Source organism: Rhineura floridana, chromosome 5 (genome assembly GCF_030035675.1).
Source record: "Rhineura floridana isolate rRhiFlo1 chromosome 5, rRhiFlo1.hap2, whole genome shotgun sequence".
Lineage (NCBI taxonomy): Eukaryota > Metazoa > Chordata > Lepidosauria > Squamata > Rhineuridae > Rhineura > Rhineura floridana.
In genome coordinates, this window is record NC_084484.1 from 65470430 (window position 1) to 65494646 (window position 24217).

Below are 24217 nucleotides of genomic sequence, written 5' to 3' on the forward strand. Positions count from 1 at the left end.
TAAACGAATGTGAGTGTTAAAGAACCCCTCTCCCCACAAAAGGGAAATGTGAAAACTTTGCAAACAGCCTTAGGCAGGTCTCCTGCTTTCAAGGAACTAAAGACCAGGGACTCATTAAGAATTCACTGTATAGTTAACTTACAGTACAATGATATACTTGTTACTTCTGAGTAAACATAGTATCTTTCTGTTTAATGGGGCTTACTTCCAGGTAAGTGGGTACAGGATGGCAGCCTAGGCTTTGGTTTAGGGTTAGCATTAGAGAAGAACAGGGTTCTTGTGCCTTTAACAGCTGTATGGCAGGCAGAAATTCCACCAGTCAAGCCTTTTCTAGTATGGAAATACAAGGAGAAACCATCATGACTACTTTAATTTTGTATTATGCCATGCCCTCATGGGAGCCATTTTAATACTGATGCCCCAGTACTCTGAAAATTTGAAATGTGCCCTCTGGTCCCAAAAGGTTGGTGACCCTGTTGTATAGGAAGATCATCCCCTTGTGAGTGGTTTTTTAGAAATCCATGGGCTGGTGTGGTAAGAGGGGACTAGAAATATCCTGCTGTATGCCATGACGTCAACTTGTGGGTCTTTTGGATTCTATTCATGGTTGGCATTTGCACAGTGGTTTGAAGAAGGAATCCAGAGCTCTAGGTGTCCCCCTTGATGAGGGATAATATATGTCCTAATGCTTCAGTCAAACGTAGACATGCTTATGTTTTCAGAACATCTGTGCACATGCATTTCTGAAATGCCTAAGAGATCATACTCTGCTGATGGTGTTCTGCACACTTCTTCTTTTTGTGTGCTATGAACTGAAGAAGCAATATTTAAAACTATTGGGTTTTTAATGGTTTTTGAAAGCAATCACTGCTAAACTGCTGTGTAAATAGTTTTGAGAAGTGAATTCGCCCTTAGAAAAATAAGACAGCCTTTTTTCCTTTGCCATCTCTGATGGCTTTAAAATAGATACACATGTTAACACAAATTTAGCTTTGAACCCGTAACTTCAGGGTGATTGGGCCAGGTTTCCAAGAGGCTTTAGCATGCATGTGTTACTTTCATACAATGCATTTACTGTGGAAAACAATTGCATAACGCTGGTGAGTTTTGCAGCAGTCCTGATGTTTAGCGCTATTTTAATTAGGGTAAGAATTTTATCATAGATTGTAAACATGTTTACTTTGTTCTACAATCTGTTCTATGTACTTTAGATACAGAGTGCATGTACCCAGTGTTGCATAACCAGATGCAGATCAGAGCCAAGTATAACAGTAGTTTAGATTTATAAAATGGAAGTAGAGACCAAAACCATTTAGTAAAATCAAATTGAATCCAAATATCCATAAAGTTAGGAACCCAAATAGTAGCTTACTGTGGAAAGATGCTTTAGTCTAGGTGTGGGGAACTACAACTCCCATCAGCCCCAGCAAACCTGGTCAGTGGCCAGGGCTGAGAGGAGTTGTAGCTCAGCAACATCTGGAAGGCCAAAAGTACCCCACATCTGCTTTGGTCCTTCAGCCTACTAAAACTTATGTTTGTAGTCTCTGGCATTTGACCACCAAAGAGGCTAGGGTTCAAATCCACACTTAGCTGTGAAACTGAGCAACTATACACTTTCTCTCAGAGCTTAATCTATCTTACACAGTGGTTGTGAGGATAAAATGGAGCAAACTGGACACACTGAGCTTGGAAGAAAAGTAGTATACAAATGTGATAACTAGTCCCAGTGTTACCTTCCAGAAAATGATTGTTTATCTCTAAAAGATATCTGGTAATGTGCTGCATGCATATTCTGTGATTCCATTGTGCAGCAGCACATTTTATTATTGCACCATTCAGTTTCCTGAGAAGAGCGATAACCTGCCCCAGTGAGCAGCCTTGCCGCCGCATTTTGCACCAGCTGCAACTTCCGGACCAACTTCAAGGGCAGCCCCACATAGAGCGCATTACAGTAATCCAGCCTGGAGGTTACCAGTGCGTGAACAATAGTGGTCAGGCTATCCTGGTCCAGAAACGGCCACAGCTGTCTTCCAAGCCGAAGCTGGTAAAAGGCACTCCTAGCCACAGAGGTCACCTGGGCCTCTAGCAACAAAGATGGATCCAGGAGCACCCACAGACTACGAACCTGCTCTTTCAGTGGGAGTACAACCCCATCCAAAGCAGGCAACTGAACAGTTATCCGAACTCGGGAACCACCAACCCACAGTGCCTTCATCTTGCTAGGATTCAGACTCAGTTTATTGGCCCTCATCCAGCCCACCACCGAGTCCAGGCAGCAGCCAAGGGCTTGCACGGCCTCTCCCGATTCAGATGTTATGGAGAAATAGAGCTGGGTATCATCAGCATACTCCTAACACCTCGCCCCAAATCTCCTAATGACTGCTTCCAAGGGCTTCATATACATGTTAAACAGCATGGGGGATATCTCAGAGAGGAGGTCAGGACCCTGCTCCCCTGGTGCATTCACTATAGCTGCCCAATTTCCCTGCTTTTTAAAGTTTGAGAGGAGTATCTTGGTTATTTTGCCTTTTAGTGAATTCTAACACCTCGCCCCAAATCTCCTGATGACTGCTCCCAAGGGCTTCATATAGATGTTAAACAACACGGGGGACAAGATGGTACCCTGCGGCACCCCACAGCACAACTCGGGGCTGAAAGACAGTCACCCAATGCTATTCTCTGAGTACGACCTTGGAGGTAGGATTGGAACCACTGTAAAACAGTTCCTCCAATACCCATCCCACCAAGTTGGCCCAGAAGGATACCATGGTCAACGGTATCCAAAGCCACTGAGAGATCAAGTAAGAGTCGCACTCCCCCTGTCTTTCTCCTGATAAAGGTCATCCATCAGGGCAACCAAGGCCGATTCAGTCCCATAACCAGGCCTGAACCCAGACTGGGATGGGTCAAGATAATCTGTTTCATCCAAGAGTACTTGCAATTGCTGTGCCACAACCCTCTCAATCACCTTCCCTAAGAAGGGGGTATTTGCAACCGGTCGGTAGTTGTCACAATCCAATCGGTCCAGGGTGGGCTTTTTCAGGAGTGGTTGGATTACTGCCTCTTTCAAGGTGGCTGGGACCACTCTGTCTACCGCAATGATGTGTTGACCACACCCAGGATCCACTCGGTCAACCCCCCTTGGCAAGCTTTAATAAGCCAAGAAGGGCAAGGGTTGAGAGGACATGTTGCTGGCTGCATCATCACAAGCACCTTGTCTGTGTCATCAGGCTGCATCAAGTTGACCTTTACGAAGTTGACCTTTACAGCCTTAAAAAAGAACATGTGATTATTCCTCAAAAGCCTTTGTTTTTGGTTGTCCTCTGCCTATACGCAATGAGTGAGGGTTGGATTACCCATTGTCCAAGGTGGAGAACAGATTTTGCCCTATGGGGAAAACATTCACTTGGCCTGTTTTAGTTTTCTTCATAGGGAAGGTGTTCCAATCCCTTAATTATTATCACTGTCTCTTACCGAACCTTTTCTGTCTCAGCCATATCCATTTTGAGATGGACAACCAGAAGTGTCCACAATATTCCAAATGCTACAGCCCCATAGGTTATAAAAGGAATTATGATACTAGTCTTATTTTATGTTTTTGATTTATTAAATTTATATCCCACCCTTCCTCCCAGTAGGAGCCCAGGGCGGCAAACAAAAACACTCAAAAACATCTTAAAAACAGACTAATGTAAAATACATTAATACATCTTTAAAAACCTATTTTTTTTTTAAAAAAAAGTGTTAAAAACATCTTAAAAAGCAGTTCCAACACAGATGCAGACTTGGATAAGGTCTCTACTTAAAAGGCTTGTTGAAAGAAGAAGGCCTTCAGTAGGCACTGAAAAGATGACAGAGATGGCACCTGTCTAATATTTAAGGGGAGGGAATTCCAAAGGGTAGGTGCTCCTTTCTTAATAGTAATTGGCATGAAATTTGGCTCTTTTAAAACTGACGCACACTAAGTTGATATTTTTGTCGAGCTACCCAGCATGATGCCAAGATCTGTCCTGAGTCACTACCAGTTCAGACCTCTTTGGTATATATGTGAAGTTAAGCTTTTTTTACAGTGAATCTTACTTGTGTTTTGGTTGTCCGTTCACCCAGCTTTGTGACATCATTTTTTAAAGATTTTCCCAGTCAGTTTAGTTTTTCTGTACCCAGAATACACTTGCTGTCTTATGCAAACTTGCCTTTTTGAATAGATATCCCTGTTGGACTTCTCTGGACAACTTTCCACATATACTGAACTCGATCTTTCTGTTGTGATCTTTGTTCCATAACCATTAAACAGCGTAGTGTACCAGCTCCTGGTACCACTCATGATTATGCCCTTTTTCTTATCTTCCTGAGTAACTGTTCTTTGGCACAGTCATTTATTGTATCAAGAAGGTTCCCCTCCTTGTTGTGACCTGTACTGTCAACATGAGGATTGTAGTCGAATCATTACCACAATATTTTGTCATGTGGTTACTTCCCTGTTTTGTGTTTATATTTCAAGATCATGCTTGGAGTTTAATTCAGGGGAGTTTGGTAATGCTGGCCTGGGGTGGGGTGCTTTTGAGCCTGGAGTTTCTATGAACAGCAATTCTGTGGGAGAGTTTGTTCCTATTTTATTAGGCACTCGACATACAGATGCGCACACCTTTCCCTTTCTTTTCCTAGATACCATATCTAGGATTTTCTTGATTCTCTCTATTCCTAGCTGCTTCAATTCCTGTGTTAACCATGTCTTCTTTCAGCACCAAGAACGTCCAATTCCCTCAGCTTGGCCTGGAGGCTTCTAATATTAGCATACAGATGCCTATACATTGTATCCCTCCAAATTATCTATGCTTGGAAAATCTTTTGTGAGGTTTAATAAGGAAAAGAACATTCTCTTAAAATACTATGTTCTTTAAGCTTGAAAGTTACCAGGAGCAAGACAGTACCAAATATTCTTCCCATCCACCCATGACTGAGGTTATGGCCTTCCCAGAAAGCTAAGTAAAAATCAGCCAAAATCTCATTTTGAAATCTTTTCTGAGAAGCCTGAATTCAGATGACAACTTAAAATATTTTGCATTCGTATGTCTGACAACTGTTGCCTGTTCAAGAAGCTTGTAGATCTAACAGTAAAAGATTTTTATAACAAGCACCCCTGACCATTAGATTTGAAAGTACCTTAAAACATTATTGGCATATGAAAACAATCTCAGTTTTATCCTCTTCATATTCTAATGAGAGCTTAGATGGTAATAATCAAGAACTAAAAATAGAGCTTGTGCAGCATTTGCAATGTGTTCAATCAGTTTAGTTACTGGAGCCTTCAATCCTCTTCATCAGTCAAATGCACTACTCTAGTAAGTCTCCTCAGCTGATTATCTTGGATATTCTCAAGAGACAGCTGCTATCTGAGCCATCATGGGAAAGTATTTTTGTATCTGCCTTTAACCAGTTACATTGCTTTTAATATGTAGATTGATTTTTTAAATTACAGAAATATTTTACTTTCTTTTTACTGAAAAGTGGGAGTTGACTCTTACAAATGCTACTTACCTATATATTCATAAACTCAGTCTGCTGTGTGGAATAATAATATAATAATGAACATCTGTGTAGTACTTTTGATCATTTGAAATGCTTCATGTACATGTATAATACTGGTGAGGATGGACTAACCATTGGCTATGCTGGCTGAGGCTGATGGGAGTTCAACAACATCTGGAGAACATAAGAAGAGCCTGCTGGATCAGGCCAGTGGCCCATCTAGTCCTGCATCCTATTTTCACAGTGTCCCAACAGATGCCAGTGGGAAGCCCGCAAGTAGAACCAAAGCACAAGAGCACTCTTTCATCCTGCAGTTGCCAGCAACTGGTATGAGGAACTATATTGCCTCTGACTGTGGAGGCAGAGCACAGCCATCATGTCTAGTAGCCATAGATAGCCTTCTCCTCCCTGAATTTGTCTAATCCTCTTTTAAAGCCATCCAAGCCGGTGGCCATCACTGCCTCTTGTGGGAGCGAATTCCATGTGCTGTGTGAAGAACTTTATTTTGCCTGTCCTAAATCTTCCAACATTCAGCTTCATTGTATGTCCACAAGTTCTAGTATTATGAGAGAGGGAGAAGAACTCTCTATCCACTTTCCCATGCATTATTCCAGGATGTCACCTCTTACTTGCCTTTTCTCTAAACTGAAAAGCCCCAAATGCTACAACCTAATTGTTGTAAACCACCCAGAGAGCTTTGGCTATGGGGCGGTATACAAATGCAATAAATAAATAAATCATAAACCTTTCCTCATAGGGAGTTGCTCCATCCCTTTGATCATTCTTGTTGCCCTTTTCTGAACTGTGTTGGCTATCTATGGCATAAGGTAACTCTATTATCCCCTTTATTACAGTGGGAGGGAAGGTACTGAGGCTGAAGTGTGGCTTATCTATGGCAATCTAATGAGTTCATGCCAGAGATGAAATTTGAACTTTGGACTTTCTGATTCATAGCTCATTTTTAGTCTGATTAGTCTATTGAGATAAAGCTATTTGGGGGGATCAGGCTGGTTAGTCTGAGAACCCTACTGATTACTTCCAGAAATGGGGGAAACAAAAAGTCTCCATCATTCCTCTGCCTCGTTCTTTCTACTCACTTAATGCTATCACACAGACATCTATTTTGGTATTTGTCATGTCAGTGAGCAAAACTAAAATGCATTTGAATCACTAGATCTTCCTTTTTGCAGAATTTTTAATTTTAAAATTTTACACCAGTTTTCAAACAAAATGCTTCCCAAAGCCGTTTACAAAAATGTACACAAACCATAACATAATTATAACAGCAACTAGAGGCATTTAATTACACTTTAGACCAGCCTTTCCCAACCAGTGTGCCTCCAGATGTTGTTGGACCACAACTCCCATCAGCCTCAGCCAGCATTGCCAATGGTCAGGAAATATGGGAGTTGTGGTCCAACAGCATCTGGAGGCACACTGGTTGGGAAAGGCTGCTTTAGACAATACAAAAAACTACTAAAGCCAGCACAAACTAACATTACGCTGCACAGCACAATCATATAAAAAACCAATACAGAGCCACAGTAAAAAACAGAGGCCGTTATGACCCTTTTTTGTTTTGTTTTATCCTTAAGAACTGTTTAAAGATGTTGAGAGATGGAGATGGCCTGACTTTAGTCTGGGGAGCAAGGCCCTGTTCCCTGAAGAATTCTGTGGCCAGCCCAGCATGCAGCTGCCATGGAAAAGGAGCGGAATATATGGTTTGTATCCAACAAAGTCATTCCATTAGAGCAAGGCCTTCTGCTTGCACAACAGAACTTCTGCTCCCTCTCCTTCCCCTGTGTGCCCCCAATCTCATCCAGGGGCTTCCCTAACTCTCCAGATCAGATGGGGGGGCATAAGGAAAAGAAAAGGGGGGAGTTCTGTGGCACAAGTGGAAGTCCTTGTGCTAATGGGATGACTTTGCTGGACACAACCCGTTGTTTAAATTGCTCTAAACCACCCTGAGCCCTTGACAGGATAAGCTATAAATAAAAAGAATACAAAATGTCACTTTTGCATAGTCAACTGATCTTTCAAACTTGAAGCTATTCAGTGGTCACACTTTAATTCCTAAGCAATATAGTTAATAATAGTTCAGGCCTTTTTTTTCACTTGTGGCATTTTTAGTAAGAGCAAATGAGCCCACTACATTGATGACAGCATGCTGTTGTGCAAAAGAAAGCTTACATCAGCACATTGGTGGTAATCACAGTGAATATGTCTGGAGTGGCATTAGTACAGTGAAACTGGACTACCCAGAATCATCTGTGCCTACAGGCAAAAGGGGCTTATTTAAATGAAGAAGGAAAGAGGATTTCTTAAGAGAGCAGTGAAGAAAAATGAGCTCCACAGAAGACCTCGAATATCCTGGTATCCTAATTCAGTATCAGAATGGATTTTTAATTTCAAAGGTAAGGCTCCAAATGATCCCTTCAGAATATTAAAATTAGGAAGTGATTTTTTTAAATGGATGTATAATCAAAAGTAAAAACACTTTACACAGTATCAACAGGGGCAACCTTTTAACCAGCATGTCTTAACAGTTTTAATTTAGTGTTCAACAGCTAGGGTGAACAGGTGTTAACAGAGTGTGTTGGGATGGATATAATCTTTGAGAGTAGGCCAGCATCAAAATAACTAATCTTAAGACCCACAAATGCAAATATCTTTCCACACCAGCACTTGTATTGGTAATCTGAGATCCTTAAATGTTTAAGTTAAAAGCATAAATTGTTTGAGTCCTCCAGATAGCAAAATCCCCCACCAACCAAAGATGTTGTTACAAGTACATCTCCCATCTAGCTCTCCACCATTTCAGTGGTTACTTGTAGAAAGGGTTCAGTTGCCTAGTGTTCAACAGCTTGTGCCCTCCAGAAAAAAGGTGACCTTGTTTCCAAATAGCATTTGGCTGTGCAAAGAAAGTAAGATGTATCGCACCATTCTGTTTTGATATAATTTTTGATCCACTCTAAAGGATTTTTCACCGTTGTAAAATAGGAGATCCCCAAGTTTAAAATGTTTTTTAAAACTGTGATTTTCTTCTGTAAGTGATATGCAGTGGTGGTGGTGTTTTTAGTAAAAAAATAAATGAGGTACTGGTACTCATACCTTGATAAAAATGTGTTGGGTGCCAGTAAAATATGTTTGTCATGGGGAGCATAAAAGTGGGGATGTTACTCCATACTAGGGATGGAAAAATCTGACAATTTTGATTCTCTCTGTTTCTCATTTTTTCAATCTGAAATTCATTTCTGCAGCAATTTGCAGTGTTTCTTTTTTAAATCCTCATGAAATTCTCCAGCATTTTAGTGAGAATTTCTCCTAATAAACACATTTTTGTAGGCAGTTTTGACTAATGCACACATTTTTACAAGCTTTCTCATTATATAATGCCTTTTTAATGTTATTTTCACTCAAATATTGATTTTTATGCACACTTTCCTCTAACAAATGCACTTTTGTAAATATTATTTGGTTGGCAAACTGCATTACAAAATCCGAATAAGTGTAAATTTGGAAGGATGGCTGTGTTTTGGTTCTCATATTGTTTCAGAAATTGCAAATATGAGAGATTCAGCTTGAAATGTGAACTGAATCAAAATTCTCACCCATCCCTATTCCATACTAGTAATACTCCATTCTGTCCATTCATACTCCTTACTACCACACGCAGAAAAACACTGATGATGTGCAATTCCAATTAATAGAAAAACACAAAGATTTTGTAAAACCACAAGGAAAGCATGAGCAACTTATTAAAGTATCATTTTCAAACATGCTAGAAAAATAATAAATACATTCAAACTAGTCCTATCTAAAAGAGAGAACTCATCCCTGAAATATTTATGATAGAGCAAGATACTGAAGCAAGCATCTAATTGTTCTCTTTAAAGAAAAATCGTGAAAGAGACAAGTCTATTGCCATGATGAAACAATGAGGGAATCTGCTTGCAGCTGTGGCTTCAATATGTTAGCTTTTATTTTAAAAGGCAGCAACATCAAAAATACCACAAGATGTATTTAGATTATGCTTTATTTAATAAAGGTTTGATTGAAGCTCAATACTGCCTTGCATTGGTGGGTTTAAAATTCTTTCCGACTTGCTTATTTTGACTGTAATCCTAACCCCACTTAGCACTGAATTCCATAGGACTGACTTCTGAAAAGACATTGCATGTTAATAACTGCTGCACTCTCTCCCTGTTTGCATGTTTCATTCCTTCATTCCTTTGGCTTCAGGTTATGTTTGCTGCCTGTGAGTTGGGAGTATTTGATCTGTTGAGAGAGTCAGAAGAGCTCTTGTCCTCAAAGACCATTGCGGAACGCCTGGGCAGCAGTCTCCATGGAATGGAGAGGCTGCTGGATGCCTGTGTGGGTTTAAAGCTCCTGAGAGCAGAGGTGAAAAAGGAAGGAGGTAAAAATGCCGGGGGGAATCCAACATGACCATTCTACCTTCCTGTTGGCTTCTGTACATTCTTGGCCTTGAGACTGGTCATAATGGGGTTTTTTTGGGTAGGGGGACATAAGATGCCTATACTAAATCAGATCATCTGGCTCCATATTGTCTACATCAGCCATCCCCAACCTGGTGCCCTCCAAATGTTTTGGTTCATAACACCCATGAGCCTGAGCCAGAATGGGTCAGAAGGGTCAGGGATGATGGAAGCTGTAGTCCAAAACATCTAGTGGACCTCAGATTTGGGGAGCTGGTCTACAGTGATTGTTGGTGGTTTCCTACCTGGAGATGCCAGAGACTTCACCTTCAACCATCTGCATGCAAAGCATGTGCTGTACCAGTGAGATACACCCTTTTCTTCAGAAAGTTGAAGGTGGTTTGAAAGAGAGAGTGCTGCTTCTGGCATGTATGCTCATCCACCTTTCAGCTTGAGTAAACAGATTTTGCCCATTCAAAAATCTGTAAACCATGTTTGCCATAAGCAAGAGAGGGACAAAATAAATGTGTGTATATACCATGGGAGGAGATGCCACTCTCTCAAAAATTGTATGTTTCCTGCCTGCAAAACAAAACATCCCTTGTGATATCTGCAAGAACTAGTGTGTATGTGTGCAAGAGTGCTTCTGTTCTTTTCTGCTTCCAAGCAGTATCTGTTTGTGCTGCATCAAAATACTGTTCAGTCCTTAGAATTCAAAAATAGTCTGTCAAACGGTAAGTAGTTCTAGTGTTAGGGCATGGATGGAAAACCTGTGCCCCTCCAAATGTCGTAGGGCTCAAACTCCAATCATCTTTGACTACTGACCATGCTGGATGGGGCTGATGGAGGGTCACAGGGTCCTCATCCCTCCATTGTGGGAGGGAAGACTTCAGAAGGCTCCCTCTCTATGGGGAGTTTGACACATGATCCTCTGGAACAAGTGCATAGTTATCACTAGAGAACATACCTATCAAGACTTAGGCCCCAACTGCACTATACATTTAAAACAATATCATATCACTTTAAACAGTCATGTCTTACCCCTAAAAGAATTCTGGGAATTGTAGTTTGCTGAGACTTGTTAGGAGACCCCTATTCCCCTCACAGAGCTACAATTCCCAGAGTCGTTTAACCATCAGCCCCAGTCCAAGTGAGCAGCCAATTTGGGCAATGACTGTGGTCCCCTGTTGCTGAGAGGGCCCCTGCTGCAGGGGCTGGGTGGATGTGCTCTGTGATCTGTGCTAGCATTGGGTCACGGAGTGTGCACCCCATGACCTGATACCGGCATGGATTGTGGATTGGCAGCCACCCCTCCAGACAACCCCCAAACACCGCTGGTGTAGGCTGGCTGTACAACTTGCTGTGGTGCTGTGCACACATGCTTCCCATCACCCAAGATGATGGTGGGGCATCAACACCCTCGCCATCTTGGGTGATGGCAGGCATGCACATGCAGCGTGCTATTCTGCTGATGTGGCCAGGCATTTTTAAATCCCCGGTGGTGGCAGCTGTTACTGTGCATTACCATTCCCTGCCGCCACTGCCAAGGGCCCACTGCAGTCTGGTGCCAGCCCTGTAAACAATCAGTCCCTCTTCCCAGAAAACTCTGGAGATTGTAGCTTTGTGAGGGGAAGAGGGGCCTCCAAAGAACTCTCAGCACCCTTAACAAACTGCACTCCTCAAGATTCTTTAGGGGAAGCCATGTCTGTTTAAAGTGGTATGATACTGCTTGAAATGTATAGTGCAGATATGGCCTGAATTTGGAATCTTTTGAACTTAATTACTCTGTCCATCTTATGTTGCTTAAGAGATGGGGGAGAAAATCCCTTGCAGTCATTTAAACCCAATTTTGAGACCCTTGGACTGGGTCCATGATGCCCAAGAATACATCCTGTGACTGCATAAATGTGCAAAATATTCTGCACATGTTGGTTACACAGTAAACCATCTGCAACTTGGTTTCTGGACTGTTGCCATTCCAGAGTTTGTAGGAATTGTCAACAGCAACAATATTTTCTGTGATGAGTCAGCACACACAAACAGCCACAACATGGATGCAAGGATCAGGGCAGGGACAGGGAGACTGATTTCTTGGCAAAGGATGAGAGGTTTTCAGAGCGTATGACTTTATGGAGAGGTAGTAGATGGGGTTAGTGAATTGATTTCTTTTATATATTTATTTAATTGTCATACTTGTAGGTAGGGATGGAAAAAACTATCAATTTTGGTTCTCTCACTTTCTTATTTTTCTAATCTTAAATTCAGTTCTCCACATTTCTGTAGCAATTTTTGATTTTTTTAAATCCTCGTGAAAATTCTCCAGCATTCTACTGAAAATTACTCCTAATAAAACACATTTTGTAGGCGGTTTTGACTAATGTAAACATTTTTGCAAGCAATTTCTTGTTATATAAAGTATTTTTGTATGTTGGTTTCACTCATATATTCATTTTTATGCACACTTTCCCTTAACATATGCATTTTTCTAAACTTTGGCTGGCGAACTGCATTGCAAAATTCATATAAGTGCAAATTTCAAAGATGGCTGTATTTTGGTTTTCATATTGTTTTGGAAAGTGAGAATTTGATGGATTTGGCTTGAAACGCAAACCAAATTGAATTTCTCACCCATCCCTACTTGTAGGTGACTTTTTTATGGGGGTATCTGTAATTCAAACTTTCTCCCAAGAAACCTGTGCAATATACATTGACTGAAATTCACATGTATTGCACATTTGAGCATGTACTGAAGGATTTAAATCACTGCAGGAGTTAACCTGTGTCTGAAAAGTGTGGGCAAGATAAATTAACAATTTGTGTGAACAAACTTCCGTACATGCAACAAGACTTCATCTACCTCTCCTACCCCTGCAATCTCCTACCCCTGCAATCTCCTACCACTGCTATCTCCTACCCCTGCAACATGCCCCCCAAACAGGAGTCCCAACCCTGAGCAAATTTTGAAGGCTCATTGGGGGGGCTGCAGGGGGGAGGGGAGGAAGGTGAAATTCTGTTTTGTAAACAGAAGTCTGTTCAGCTTGTGCATGGACAGTGTTGGATAAAACCCTTAAATTACAACTCTAAAAGGAAACCGGGGGGGGGGCAGGGCGGGGGAGAGGCAGAGAATGAGATCTGGGCCAAAATATTCTCTCTTGGTCTTTGTCATAAGTAACCATGACTTTATTTTTTAAAGGGCTTCTTAAGTATCTTACCATTCTCTGCTTTAGGACACAAGTGTATTGAAAAAGAAGTTGTGATAGATTAAAGTGAGCTACATTTCATATACTTCCTGTGAGAAATTTTCCCAAGTGTAGTTTCCTGATTTTCCCTTGTTGTTTTGGTTCTCTTAAACCAAACATCTTGTAGTGGGTTCTCCATGTGTTAAAGATTCATATGCAAATACAATTCAGCATGCAACCACCTGCCACCAATGTGATCACAAAGGATAAAAAGTAAGTCTTAAACCAGTCATATCGTGAAAGTACTAGCTGAATGAGTGTTTGAGCCCATTCACTAAAACCAGGTTCAGTGTAGACTTCTAAGACAATGGTATCAGCAATCACTTTGAGCTGGGCAAAGGAATTATGCAGTGCATTTTGTTTCTTCCTATTGATAGTGACTTAACAGATATTGTTACAACTGTGTAAAATATTGACTTTTTCTTCTTTCCTCTTTAGCATTCTATGGAAACACAGACATTTCCAATCTCTACCTCACAAAATCAAGTCCAAAGTCTCAGTATCATAATTTGATGTACTATTCCAAAACTATCTATCTGTGCTGGCACTACTTGACAGATGCTGTGAGGTGAGGTGAATGATGAGAGAGCTTATGCTGCTAATTGAAAAATTATACTGCTGCAAAACTCCTTGCACTGAACCGTTGCATTCTCTTTACATGGATCTTTTTTTTAGGAAAACTAGGAAAAATAATTGTGTTGCTTCCTACTGATTACTAGGCAGGAATACTGAAGTGCTAATTGTTCGCACAGGGCTGCTATAGATTTACTATTGTTATACTACTACTTGTACCTTTTTAATGCCACACACAAAGCGCTAACACTGTAATTTTGTTAATGCTTCAGAGGATTAATTTATTGCAGGTGTGAGGAAACCACCTGGGGAATGCTTTGTCATAACAGCACTATTTGTTGAAAGGATTCCCAGGGGGGGGGGGATACTTGACAGTGAGGAACTGGCAAGGAGGTGTTGAGATACCAGTTAATTCTGTTGTCTGTGAGGGAAGAAAACAAAGGAAATCTGGATGCATTTTTCAGCTAGGGAAAACCACCATATGACTATTGACTTCTTTGAAGTTCTTGTTAGTAATAATAAGTTCTCCATCAGCTATTGTTGGACTGAATGGGAGCTCTGCAAGACGATTTCCCAAGTTTATATACCTATATAAAGAAATGCAAATTTAAGATTGTCCATTTACGTGGTTTCTAAGTCTACCCTTTAAAAGAAACCAAACAAGTTTCTATTATCTTCACGATCTGGTCATTGGTCGTAATCCAGAGGAAGCAATAAAAAAAAAACGGGAAGGTATCAAATGGAGGAAAAAAGCACAAGGAAGCCTCTGGGTACACTGAAATAAATGAACTGAGCCCAACATATTTTTTGGGGGGGGACAACAGCAACAACAACAACACCGTATATCAGATGTTGGGGAGGAGTAGAAGGTTGGATTAAATCTAACTTTGCCTCCACTCCTGAACAGCTGACTGGCGTATGTAGCTCTGATGTCTGAATCAGGGAGAAGCACCCTGTATGCAGCACAGCACCCACGTGCACAATGATGGAACAATTCCCTTTGGCACAATTAAGGGATGTGCTTGGCAATTACAAGCTTTCTCAGCAAGTGCTCGGGGGGAAAAACACATCTTGGCTTATGATAGCACGTGTATACTGATGGTGCTGTGGCACCTTATCTTCTTTATGCTTGGGAAGAAAGCTGCTTTGAAATTCATCTCCACAAGTTCATACCCAAAGCAGCAACAACACTGTAAATACATCCATGGGGAGGGGGGAGAGTTTTTAGAGCTGGATAAGAAATGTCAAACGTACAAAGCCTTTGCAAGAAGCAAATCAAGAGAATTAAGCAATTAAGGATGATACTTGAAAAACAAAAAGCTGCTTGGTTGCATTGTTTGTCCACATCATTCAGAAAAATTGGTGAGTTTCACTGAGCATAATGGTTATGCAGGTGCCTGCAAAGCATCTGGCTGTGGGTACCAGGGCTACTAGATTCTGCACATGTGCAGAATCTTGTTTTACATTCCAAGTCAGAGAAGAATCTGGGGAAAGGAACAGAGCTTGGTTTGTAATATTTTCAAGAATTATAACTGGGCAAATTTGTATTCCAAACAAGGTAATTCTGAACTTTATCAGTATCACTAAATTGTACAAGTGACTCTTAATCCAGCTAGGGATGTAGGCAGATATAAGCCTACTTCCATGTCTATGTTCCCCAGAAGGATGGGGGCTCCTGAATGTGTTGCATATTTTTTAAAGCCTGCATGCTCTTTAGGATCACTGCAGTTGTGAAAAGTTGTACTCTGTAAGCAACATAATAAAAACATTCTTAGCCATTCATCCAGTGTTGGAATCTTCTTGGGGGTGCCAGTATTACATAAATATAAATGACACTTAAATTATCTGGCAACCTAACTTTTATCAACCATTTTTCACCTTAATTTAAGGGAGGGGAAAAACCAACACGAGAGAGCATTTGGCTTTTCATCAAAAGACGTCTTTGAAGGTCTTTACAGGTAAGACTTCCAATGCAATCATTTAATATAAAAAGGGAAATAGAACAGATTGCCTTCAAGCGTAAAAACAAAACAAACAACTATCCAAAACCTCACTGTCTATTTCACAGAAACCAATACTGATAATCTGATATATATATTTTCCAGTGCTACTGTTTTTAATAGCAGCACTAAGGCCACTGTGTGTAAAAAAACACACACAACCAAACACACACACAGTGTTTTTCATTAGGATGGCAGTAAAATTGTTAATATCCATCACTTAGTGTTAAGTCACTGTGGGCATCTGCAATAAGCTAATGCAATTTCAAAATTCTAGATCAGAAGAAGAAATGATAAAATTTATGTATGGATTGAATGCAGTTTGGAGCATATGTGGCAGAGACGTGATTACTGCATTTGATCTTTCTCCATTCCCTGTGATCTATGATCTTGGAGGTAAGTTCCATTTCAGATGTTTCAGCAATCTTCCTTTGACAGACATGGACATGTTAAAATCTTGCATGGAACAGCTTGCACTATTAGGCACATGACTGGTTGAATGAAGGTATTAAAAATATGGGCAACCTGTTTTATGGATTGACTTTGCAAGCAGCTACTTGTATCATAGCAGTTCAAGGACAGCCCAGTGCTTAGCAGGCCATGCCCCTTCCCTGGATACATTCCGCCGAGCCTTAAAAACTTGGCTCTTTGGACAGGCCTTCGGGATCTCCGGGGTGGGCTAATTTTTCATGATTGTTTAAAATTATTATTGATTGCCCTACATTGTTCTATACTGCTGCTATTTAGAATGGTTATTGTTGACTGCATTGTATTTATTCTGTATTTATATTGTATTTTATCGAACTTCAATGTGTATGTCGCCTAGAGTGGCTTCGGCCAGATAGGCGACACAAAAATTAAATTTTACTTACTTACTTACTAGGTTGCCTTGCTAGGCAGATATCCCAGTGTGAACTTGCTATAGCAGTTAACAATGTTCTGGTACATAACTGTGTTGGCCTCAATAGTGCCTATACGCTCTGAAACCCCATTTTTCATCAATCCAGAGGCCTTCGTTTGGAGAACCTAGGCTAGGTGCGGGGAATCCGTGGTCCTCCAGCTATTGCTGAACTACAACTGCCATCATCCCTGACTATTAGCCATACTTGCTGGGGCTGATGTGAGCTGTGGTTCAACAACATATAAGGTCAAAGGTTCCCTATCAATGGCTGAGGCAAGATCAGCATGTGAAGTGCAGTTTTTGACCTGGCAGGCAACCGGTGCAAAGTGGCAGCATACACCCAGGGTCTTTTGAGGTGGTGCAGAGACCTCATTGGTATGCTCTGTTCATAGATGTAAGCCCTGTGATATGAACTCACTCCAATGCACTTGGGTTTCAAGGCACTCTCCTACCCCAAATCCCCAGTCTGGTGCCCTTTAAACATTCTTACAACCATATGGGTTTTATAATAATAATATAATAATAATAAAATTTTATTTCTAGGCCGCCTATCTGGCCGAATTAACGGCCACTCTACAGACTGAACTGTAAAAACATAATGCATCTGAAGGAATTTCATTCAGTTCACGTCTCAGTTGTATCCTTTATTGTCTTCCCTCTGACTGACTATTTTTAACACCTGTCACAATCCTCACATAATTTTCAATTTTAATTTAAAACTATGGTTTGGGCCTTGTTCTAGAATCAGTACCTGTTATCTGTGAAACCTTTAGGCAAGTCATTTAGACAGGCCTGGCATCCCCATGTGGCATGACCAGGCAGATTCCTGGGCTCACGCTGCTAATGATATCTGTGGGCCTCCCGGCTGCTTCCTAAGCCCCCCCCCCCAATTTGGTCCCCTCAGCAGATATGGTTGTGAACCTTATTTTTCCCAAAATACGATGCACCAGAAGTTCAGTTACTGACTTGCACATTGTGGGTAAACAATTAAAAATGGTAACTAGAGGCTCTTCCCCCCCCCCCGCCGCCCCATGATCAACTGGAACAGTAGCTTTCCAAGTGTTGCATTTCAGGAAAATAAATATTGCAGATGCAGTTGTAATGCTGAGAGGACCACCCATCCAGGTAGGAGGGGGACCAGGACTGCATCTTGCTAAAGGTACCCCAAAACCTCAAGTTGCCCCTTTCATTTTCAGATATCACTAATATCAAAACGTCACTATAATGTGGGTATCTCAATTTGTCACAATGTGCATTTGATATATTATGGTTTTATTCTATTATGCTATTGTTTTATAGGTCATTTTTGAGATTTCCAATTGAGAATTAGGTGTAATTAAAATAATAAAAATATCGTAAGTGGAAACACACAATTCACCCAGACACTTGTGCGCCTGGTGAGAATAATCATGCATTCTCTCTCTCTCTTTGCTCTAATGTCTTAAACACAACTTTGAAGTTATCCTAGTGTGTTTGGACTTTCAAAGAAGTTAGACAGAGGATACACATGTAGGGTGGCTGTGTCCTACTTTACAGAGGAGAGTCCTCTATTTGAAGAGCTGCCTGGTTTAAAGATAATGTTTGGTGCCCTGGAAAGTAGAATGAGCAGGCTGACAGGCCACCTGGGCACAGTCTTCCACCTTGTGGTGAGAGGGCTTGCATTTCCATTTAAATTATAATAATTCTTAATTTATATCTATAAATATAAAATAATTACCAATTTTATGCAAATCTGAGTCTTTTATTTTGGTGGTGCATAAGTGGCCACCCGGTGCATGAGAGTGATTTGTGCTTACACTTTTCATGTAATGTTCATGTGGAACATTCAAAGAAGGAATTTGCATATCACCTTTGGGGAGAGACATATATTCTGTAAACATCTGAAACGTGCCCATGTCATCCTACTGTAGAGGACATATGCACAGATCCCCACTTTAGATGTTACCCTGAATGCATATAAGAAGAACAATGACTTTACTCAAGCATCTTCTGCTGATGTGAATTGGCTCATCCAACCCCATTAGCCTAGCGCTATCCTAGGGTATCCTATCCTACGTGGGTTTTGTATGTCTGAACTTTTTTTTCTTAACTGTTTCCAAAACAGGAGGTGCTGGAGCCTTGGCCCAGGAATGTGTTTCACTCTATCCAAATTGTACAGTCACCATTTTTGACCTACCTAAAGTCTTACAAACAGCAAAGAAGCATTTTGTGTCTTCAGAGGATCAGCGGATCACTTTTTATGAAGGTAAATGTGGTTTCTTCTAGGTTCATATTGCCAGTACATCTTGTTTCAGGGACAGGTGGTGGCCAGCAGCTGGGATGCTGAGGAAAACATTGCTCCCATCTGTAAATTCCTTTCCCCTCTCCATAGACAGTAGCTTCAGAACTTAACTCTGTGCTTTCTTAGGCTAAATTTCAATTTGATGATTGAAATATAATTGATTTGTTGGATGCATTGGATGCTTAAATATTTCTTTACATAGCTCTGTGTGGGACTGCCTTTGAAGATAAATCAGAAACTTCAGGCATTTCAGAGCACAGCTGCTCAAGCTTTTGTTGGAGCTAAATGATCGGATCATATTACACTGATTCTATACTACAAGGTTAGCCAATGTGGTACTCTCCAGATGTTGTTGGACTACATATCCCATCATCCCTGACCACTGGCCATATTGGCTGAGGCTAATGGGAGTTGGAGTTCAAGAACATCTGGAGGATACTACATTGGCCACCCTTGCTGTACCAGTGGCACAGGTTGCTGGTGTATTTCTGGTCCTAACTCAAATTTCTGGTTTTTAACCTTTAAAGCCCTTGATTTTGACTGTTTGGGTTACAGTTAAGTTGACTGTTTTGGTCAAGGTTATTTGAAACACCGCCTTTACTCATATTAAATTACCCATGTTTTAAGATTGGCTCTGAAAGCCCTTCTGATGTGCTCACTTTCAAGATCAATTAGGTTAATGGGCTCTAGAGACAAGCCCTTTTTAGTGGTGGCCCTACTCTGTGGAATTATCTTCTGAGAGAAATATTGCTGGCTGTATTGGTTCAGGTTTCTAAGAAAGTTTTGAAGAACTCATCTGTTTTCCCTGGCTTTTAACTAAAGGTTTTATTGATCATGATGCTGATGGAGTTTTTAGAGCATTTTAAAATTTATTATGTTCAGTCTTGTTTAATTTTATGTATTGTTATATTTATGTTTATATTTATATTCTATATTATATTTTTATATATAATTCTATTTTACATAGGTTGCACATCACCTTTATTACTTTTTGATGAAGGGTAGTATGAAAATATTTTAAGAAATAAATATATAAAATGTCTTTTTATTCTTCATGATTGCTAAAACTGAAGAAAATGCAGTCACTTCTGAACAAATACAGATGTCTCAAACTCACCGCTGTTATCTTAACTGTGAATCTACATAAGAGTATAACCTGGAACTAAAAGAGAGAGAGAGTGAGAGAGAGTGCCAAGTCAGAGCTTTGCTATTTATTTATTTACTGCCACATAAATTCTCACTACCTAAGAGACAAGTCACTGTACAGTTTAAAACCTGACTTGGCTTTTCCACAGTGGAAACTACTATTACAAAATGAACAAATCAAAGGTTTGGGTTGCTTGCATGAATGTTTCTTCTTCAGATACCAGACTCTATGTTCAAGAATGAAATAGAACAAAGAACACATGATATTTGATTCTCTCTTCTTCCAATTAATTACAACAAAGACAATCTTTATACCAAAAGTGCCCGAGGTTTACCTTTTTGCTTAGGATAACTGTTGCTTCTTTCATTTGTGCCTAGTTCCCCCCACCCCAAAATGAAAATATGTGGTTTAACTGCTTTTCTTAACAAGGTGCAGCATCTCAACAGCCACTTCAGCACTGGTACAAGCATGAAAATTAACACCAGCAAATCTCTTCTGATCTCAGTTACTTTGCATCCATTTTGTACCTTTTTGCCACACTGAATGCTTGGTGAACCAGATATCAATGTTCATTTTATTTGTGATACAGGGGACTTTTTTACAGACCCAGTTCCAGAAGCTGACCTGTATATTTTAGCAAGGATCCTCCATGACTGGGCAGATGAGAAATGTGTGCAGCTCCTCACAAAAGTGCAGAAGGCTTGCAAGACTGGTATGTATATGCATATAACATATAAGATGCTGGCTATGCATTACATTCACCATTTCAAAAAGAAAGTGCCTTTATCTCTTTGGCACTGTTTGGTGTGCGCACAGGGCTTTCCCTGAATTGTGACACCAACTGTGGTTCTAGGTGATAAGTACATATGGGGTGATATTCAATGTAGTGCCAGCAGGTATCCACTTTGTAATTAACTTTCCTCTTCTCCCCCTGAAGCCCCACCCTGTTCTGGAGGGTTGGGGGACCCTCAAGCTGGTTTGGGTGTGTGTAGAAGGCTGGAGTTGGGGGGTGGGAAGAGAAACTAGGAAGTCCCATTTAGGGATGGAAAGATCTGTCCATTTCAGTTCTCCCAGTTTCTCATTTTTCCAATCTTAAATTCAGTTCTCCACATTTCTACAGCAATTTGCAATTTTATTTTTAAAAAAGTCCTCATGAAAATTCGTCAGCATTTTAGTGCAAATTTCTCCTAATAAATACTTTTTAATGCACTTTTGAAAGCCATTTCTCATTATATAATGGATTTTTGTATGTTGGTTTCACTCATGTATTCATTTTTATGCACACTTTCCCCTAACATGCATTTTTGTAAACATTGGTTGGCAGATTGCATTGCAAAATTCAAATAAGTGCTTTGGTTCTCATATTGTTTCAGAAAGTGCAAATTTGATAGATTTGGTTTGAAATGCAAACTGAATTGAACTTCTTCCCCATTCCTAGTCCCGTTGCATAAGTGGGTGGACATAACTGGATGTCACCCATGGTCCACATTTCAAGGAAACTCTTTATCAGTGAATATGATTGGGTGCACTGCAGTGGAAAACTGTGTCCCAAACAGGTTTTATTCTATTTATACTAAAAAAAAATATAACCAAGATTCAAAGATTCAAGTAGCTAGTCCCAAGTGCCCAATTAAGCTTTTGGATTTCTAATCTCAAAACAGACATTTCCCTTTCTACGTGACAAACTATTTTTGAAGCTGAGAAGTGTTTTAGAAATGGTTGTGATATGCTGTGGAAATCTGCTTTTTAAAAATGCATTCAACAATTCTACTGGGCATGCACAAACCCTTGAGTTTGTCCACATAGCTTTCCTTGTCATTAGAAATAAAGGAGCTGAAATGCTTGTGACAAATGTAGTTGTAATCCCTTTTGAGAAATTAGGGAAGGGCTATATGAACATTCTGGGGAGAGGGAAGGGCATTGTGATGGCAGGCTGTATGTAGTGAGGGCTCTCTATACATGTCATAATGTTCACATGTATGGAGGGATGAGCCTGGCATGCCACCCTCCCCCAATATGCATTAAGTCTTTCTATAACATCTTGAAAGGACTATGGTCTTTTCATCATGGCAGCAATCATACGACATTTTACATTAGTAGCAGCAGCAACAGAGTAGTATTCAATATATTTCCCAAGCTTCCTCCAGAAGGAGCCCAGGGTAGAGGTTTAGTTTGTAGTAGGGATATCCAACATGGCACCCTCCAGAGGTTTTGGACTCCAACTCCCACCAGCCCCAGCCAGCATGGCCAATGATCAGGGATGATGGGTGTTGTAATTTAACAATATCTGGAAGGCACCACATTGACTAGCTCTAGTTTATAGAAAGAGTATAGAAATCAAAACCTTGCTCACTGATCCAAACCTTTGTTGTTCTGTTTCATGTAGCTCCATGCCAGCTTTATTCCTGGGCAAACAGGGCTCTCTTTTTATTGAATTCCTCAGTTGATGTTACAGATTCACATGAAGTTGGACAATGTGTTAAAATGCTAGCTTCGTGGATCTTATGTCTCAACTAGGTGGTGGAGTTTTACTGGTTGAAACACTTCTGAATGAAGACAAAAGTGGGCCTTTGGAAAGTCAACTCTATTCCATTAATATGCTCGTTCAGACTGAAGGAAAAGAGCGGACCCCAACAGAGTACAGCAAACTCTTCACAGCAGCTGGCTTCAAGGAGATTCAAATCAAGAAAACTGGAAAGCTGTATGATGCCATTTTAGGGCGAAAATGATATAGTCTCTAAACATTTATTATCAGATGTGCAAAATAGTAACAATAATAATGACAGAGTTTGGTGGAAGTTAAAAATATCTATCCAACTCACAACATCAATTATAATATCAATAGCAGTCTAATAAATATAAAACATTACAGTACTAATGTATTTAATTGCAGTCTAGAGTAAAACAGTGCCTACTTGGCCTTTTCTGTCTAGAATTCTTCCACTAAGCATGCCCTGTAATCCACATAGTGCATATTTGTAGGTAATTACCGTAGCCATTGCTTTGAACCTCTGTAATGTCTTGTGAAGTGTGAAAGATCAGATATGGAATGCTGATAAAACAGTTCAGTTAGAGTGAGGGAAAAGAAAGTGTCACACAAGCCTTAAATGGTAGAAGAGTTCTTAAGAGAGAAGTACTGAGGGAAGATGGGGCCTGTGAGGTGATGTGTCAAGAGAGGGCTAGAACAGAATTCATGGCCAGGGACACCACACCCATATGTTGTAAGGCAAATTACAAGTCTGCTGTGGTGTCTGGGAATGGTGATATGCATTTTGCCCAGTTCAGTTAAGTAGTCATTTGTACTGTTGGTTTAGTGAAAGAAGCCAAATCACCATGTCTTCTCCATTTTGGCTCTAAAGCCTCTTCCTGCCAAGGATGAGACTGAATTCCGCTCTGGAGTAGAATGATTCACACCTTAAACAGCATTACAGATATTGGAGGTAGTATGCTTCAAAAAGAAATGGAACAAAAGAAATACACTTGATAGATAGCAATATCTTCTATTTTTGTTCAGACTAACCCTGCCCTATAATAAAATTGTGTGAAATGAATTATTTTTCAAATGGCAACTTGCTAATAACAAAAAGAAAAGGTGATCAATTAACATTCTGACCCTTGGATTAGTTAACAGAAATATCTGATAAACAAGATATACTTAAATGCAAAACAGTCCCAGAAAACTGATTTTTGTAGTCTCTCTGCCTGCCTCCTGTTCCCAGCCATTCTCTGACTTAACTAAAAACACAAGCCTCTCCTAGGCACCAGGAGAGGGGGAGGCTCTCCTGAAGAGTTTCAATGACAAAAGGATCCTCCTGGCCCATTCACCAGTTGCTGGGCACCTGATAGACCCAATAACAAACCTGGCCACTCTTTTAGCTTAACAAAAGAAACTCATCTGACCAGCAGAGCTGGTTTCTCAACCCAAGGCACAGAGTTCCAAATCAGAGGCTGGAAGGGGACTCATAGAAACTATCCATTTCAACCCCCAAACTTACACATTAACAATAACTACAGTACAACAATGTTTAATGATTTACATTAAAATATACATAAATGTATCCATGTCCATAAAAACAATATCAGTATAAAGTCAGAAACATTACAAGTCAGC

At 40.4% G+C, this 24217-nt stretch overlaps 1 protein-coding gene across 1 annotated transcript; it reads left to right on the forward strand.

Annotated features, from left to right (window-relative positions):
* The first annotated feature begins 7862 nt into the window (after nucleotides 1–7862).
* Nucleotides 7863–23626, forward strand: ASMT (acetylserotonin O-methyltransferase). The gene is made up of 8 exons (XM_061629417.1): nucleotides 7863–7943; nucleotides 9772–9946; nucleotides 13643–13772; nucleotides 15667–15735; nucleotides 16055–16173; nucleotides 18783–18923; nucleotides 20696–20818; nucleotides 22624–23626. The coding sequence occupies exons 1-8, from the start codon at nucleotides 7872–7874 to the stop codon at nucleotides 22833–22835; spliced, it is 1041 nt and encodes a 346-aa protein (XP_061485401.1). The 5' UTR covers nucleotides 7863–7871; the 3' UTR covers nucleotides 22836–23626.
* The last annotated feature ends 591 nt before the right edge of the window (nucleotides 23627–24217 follow it).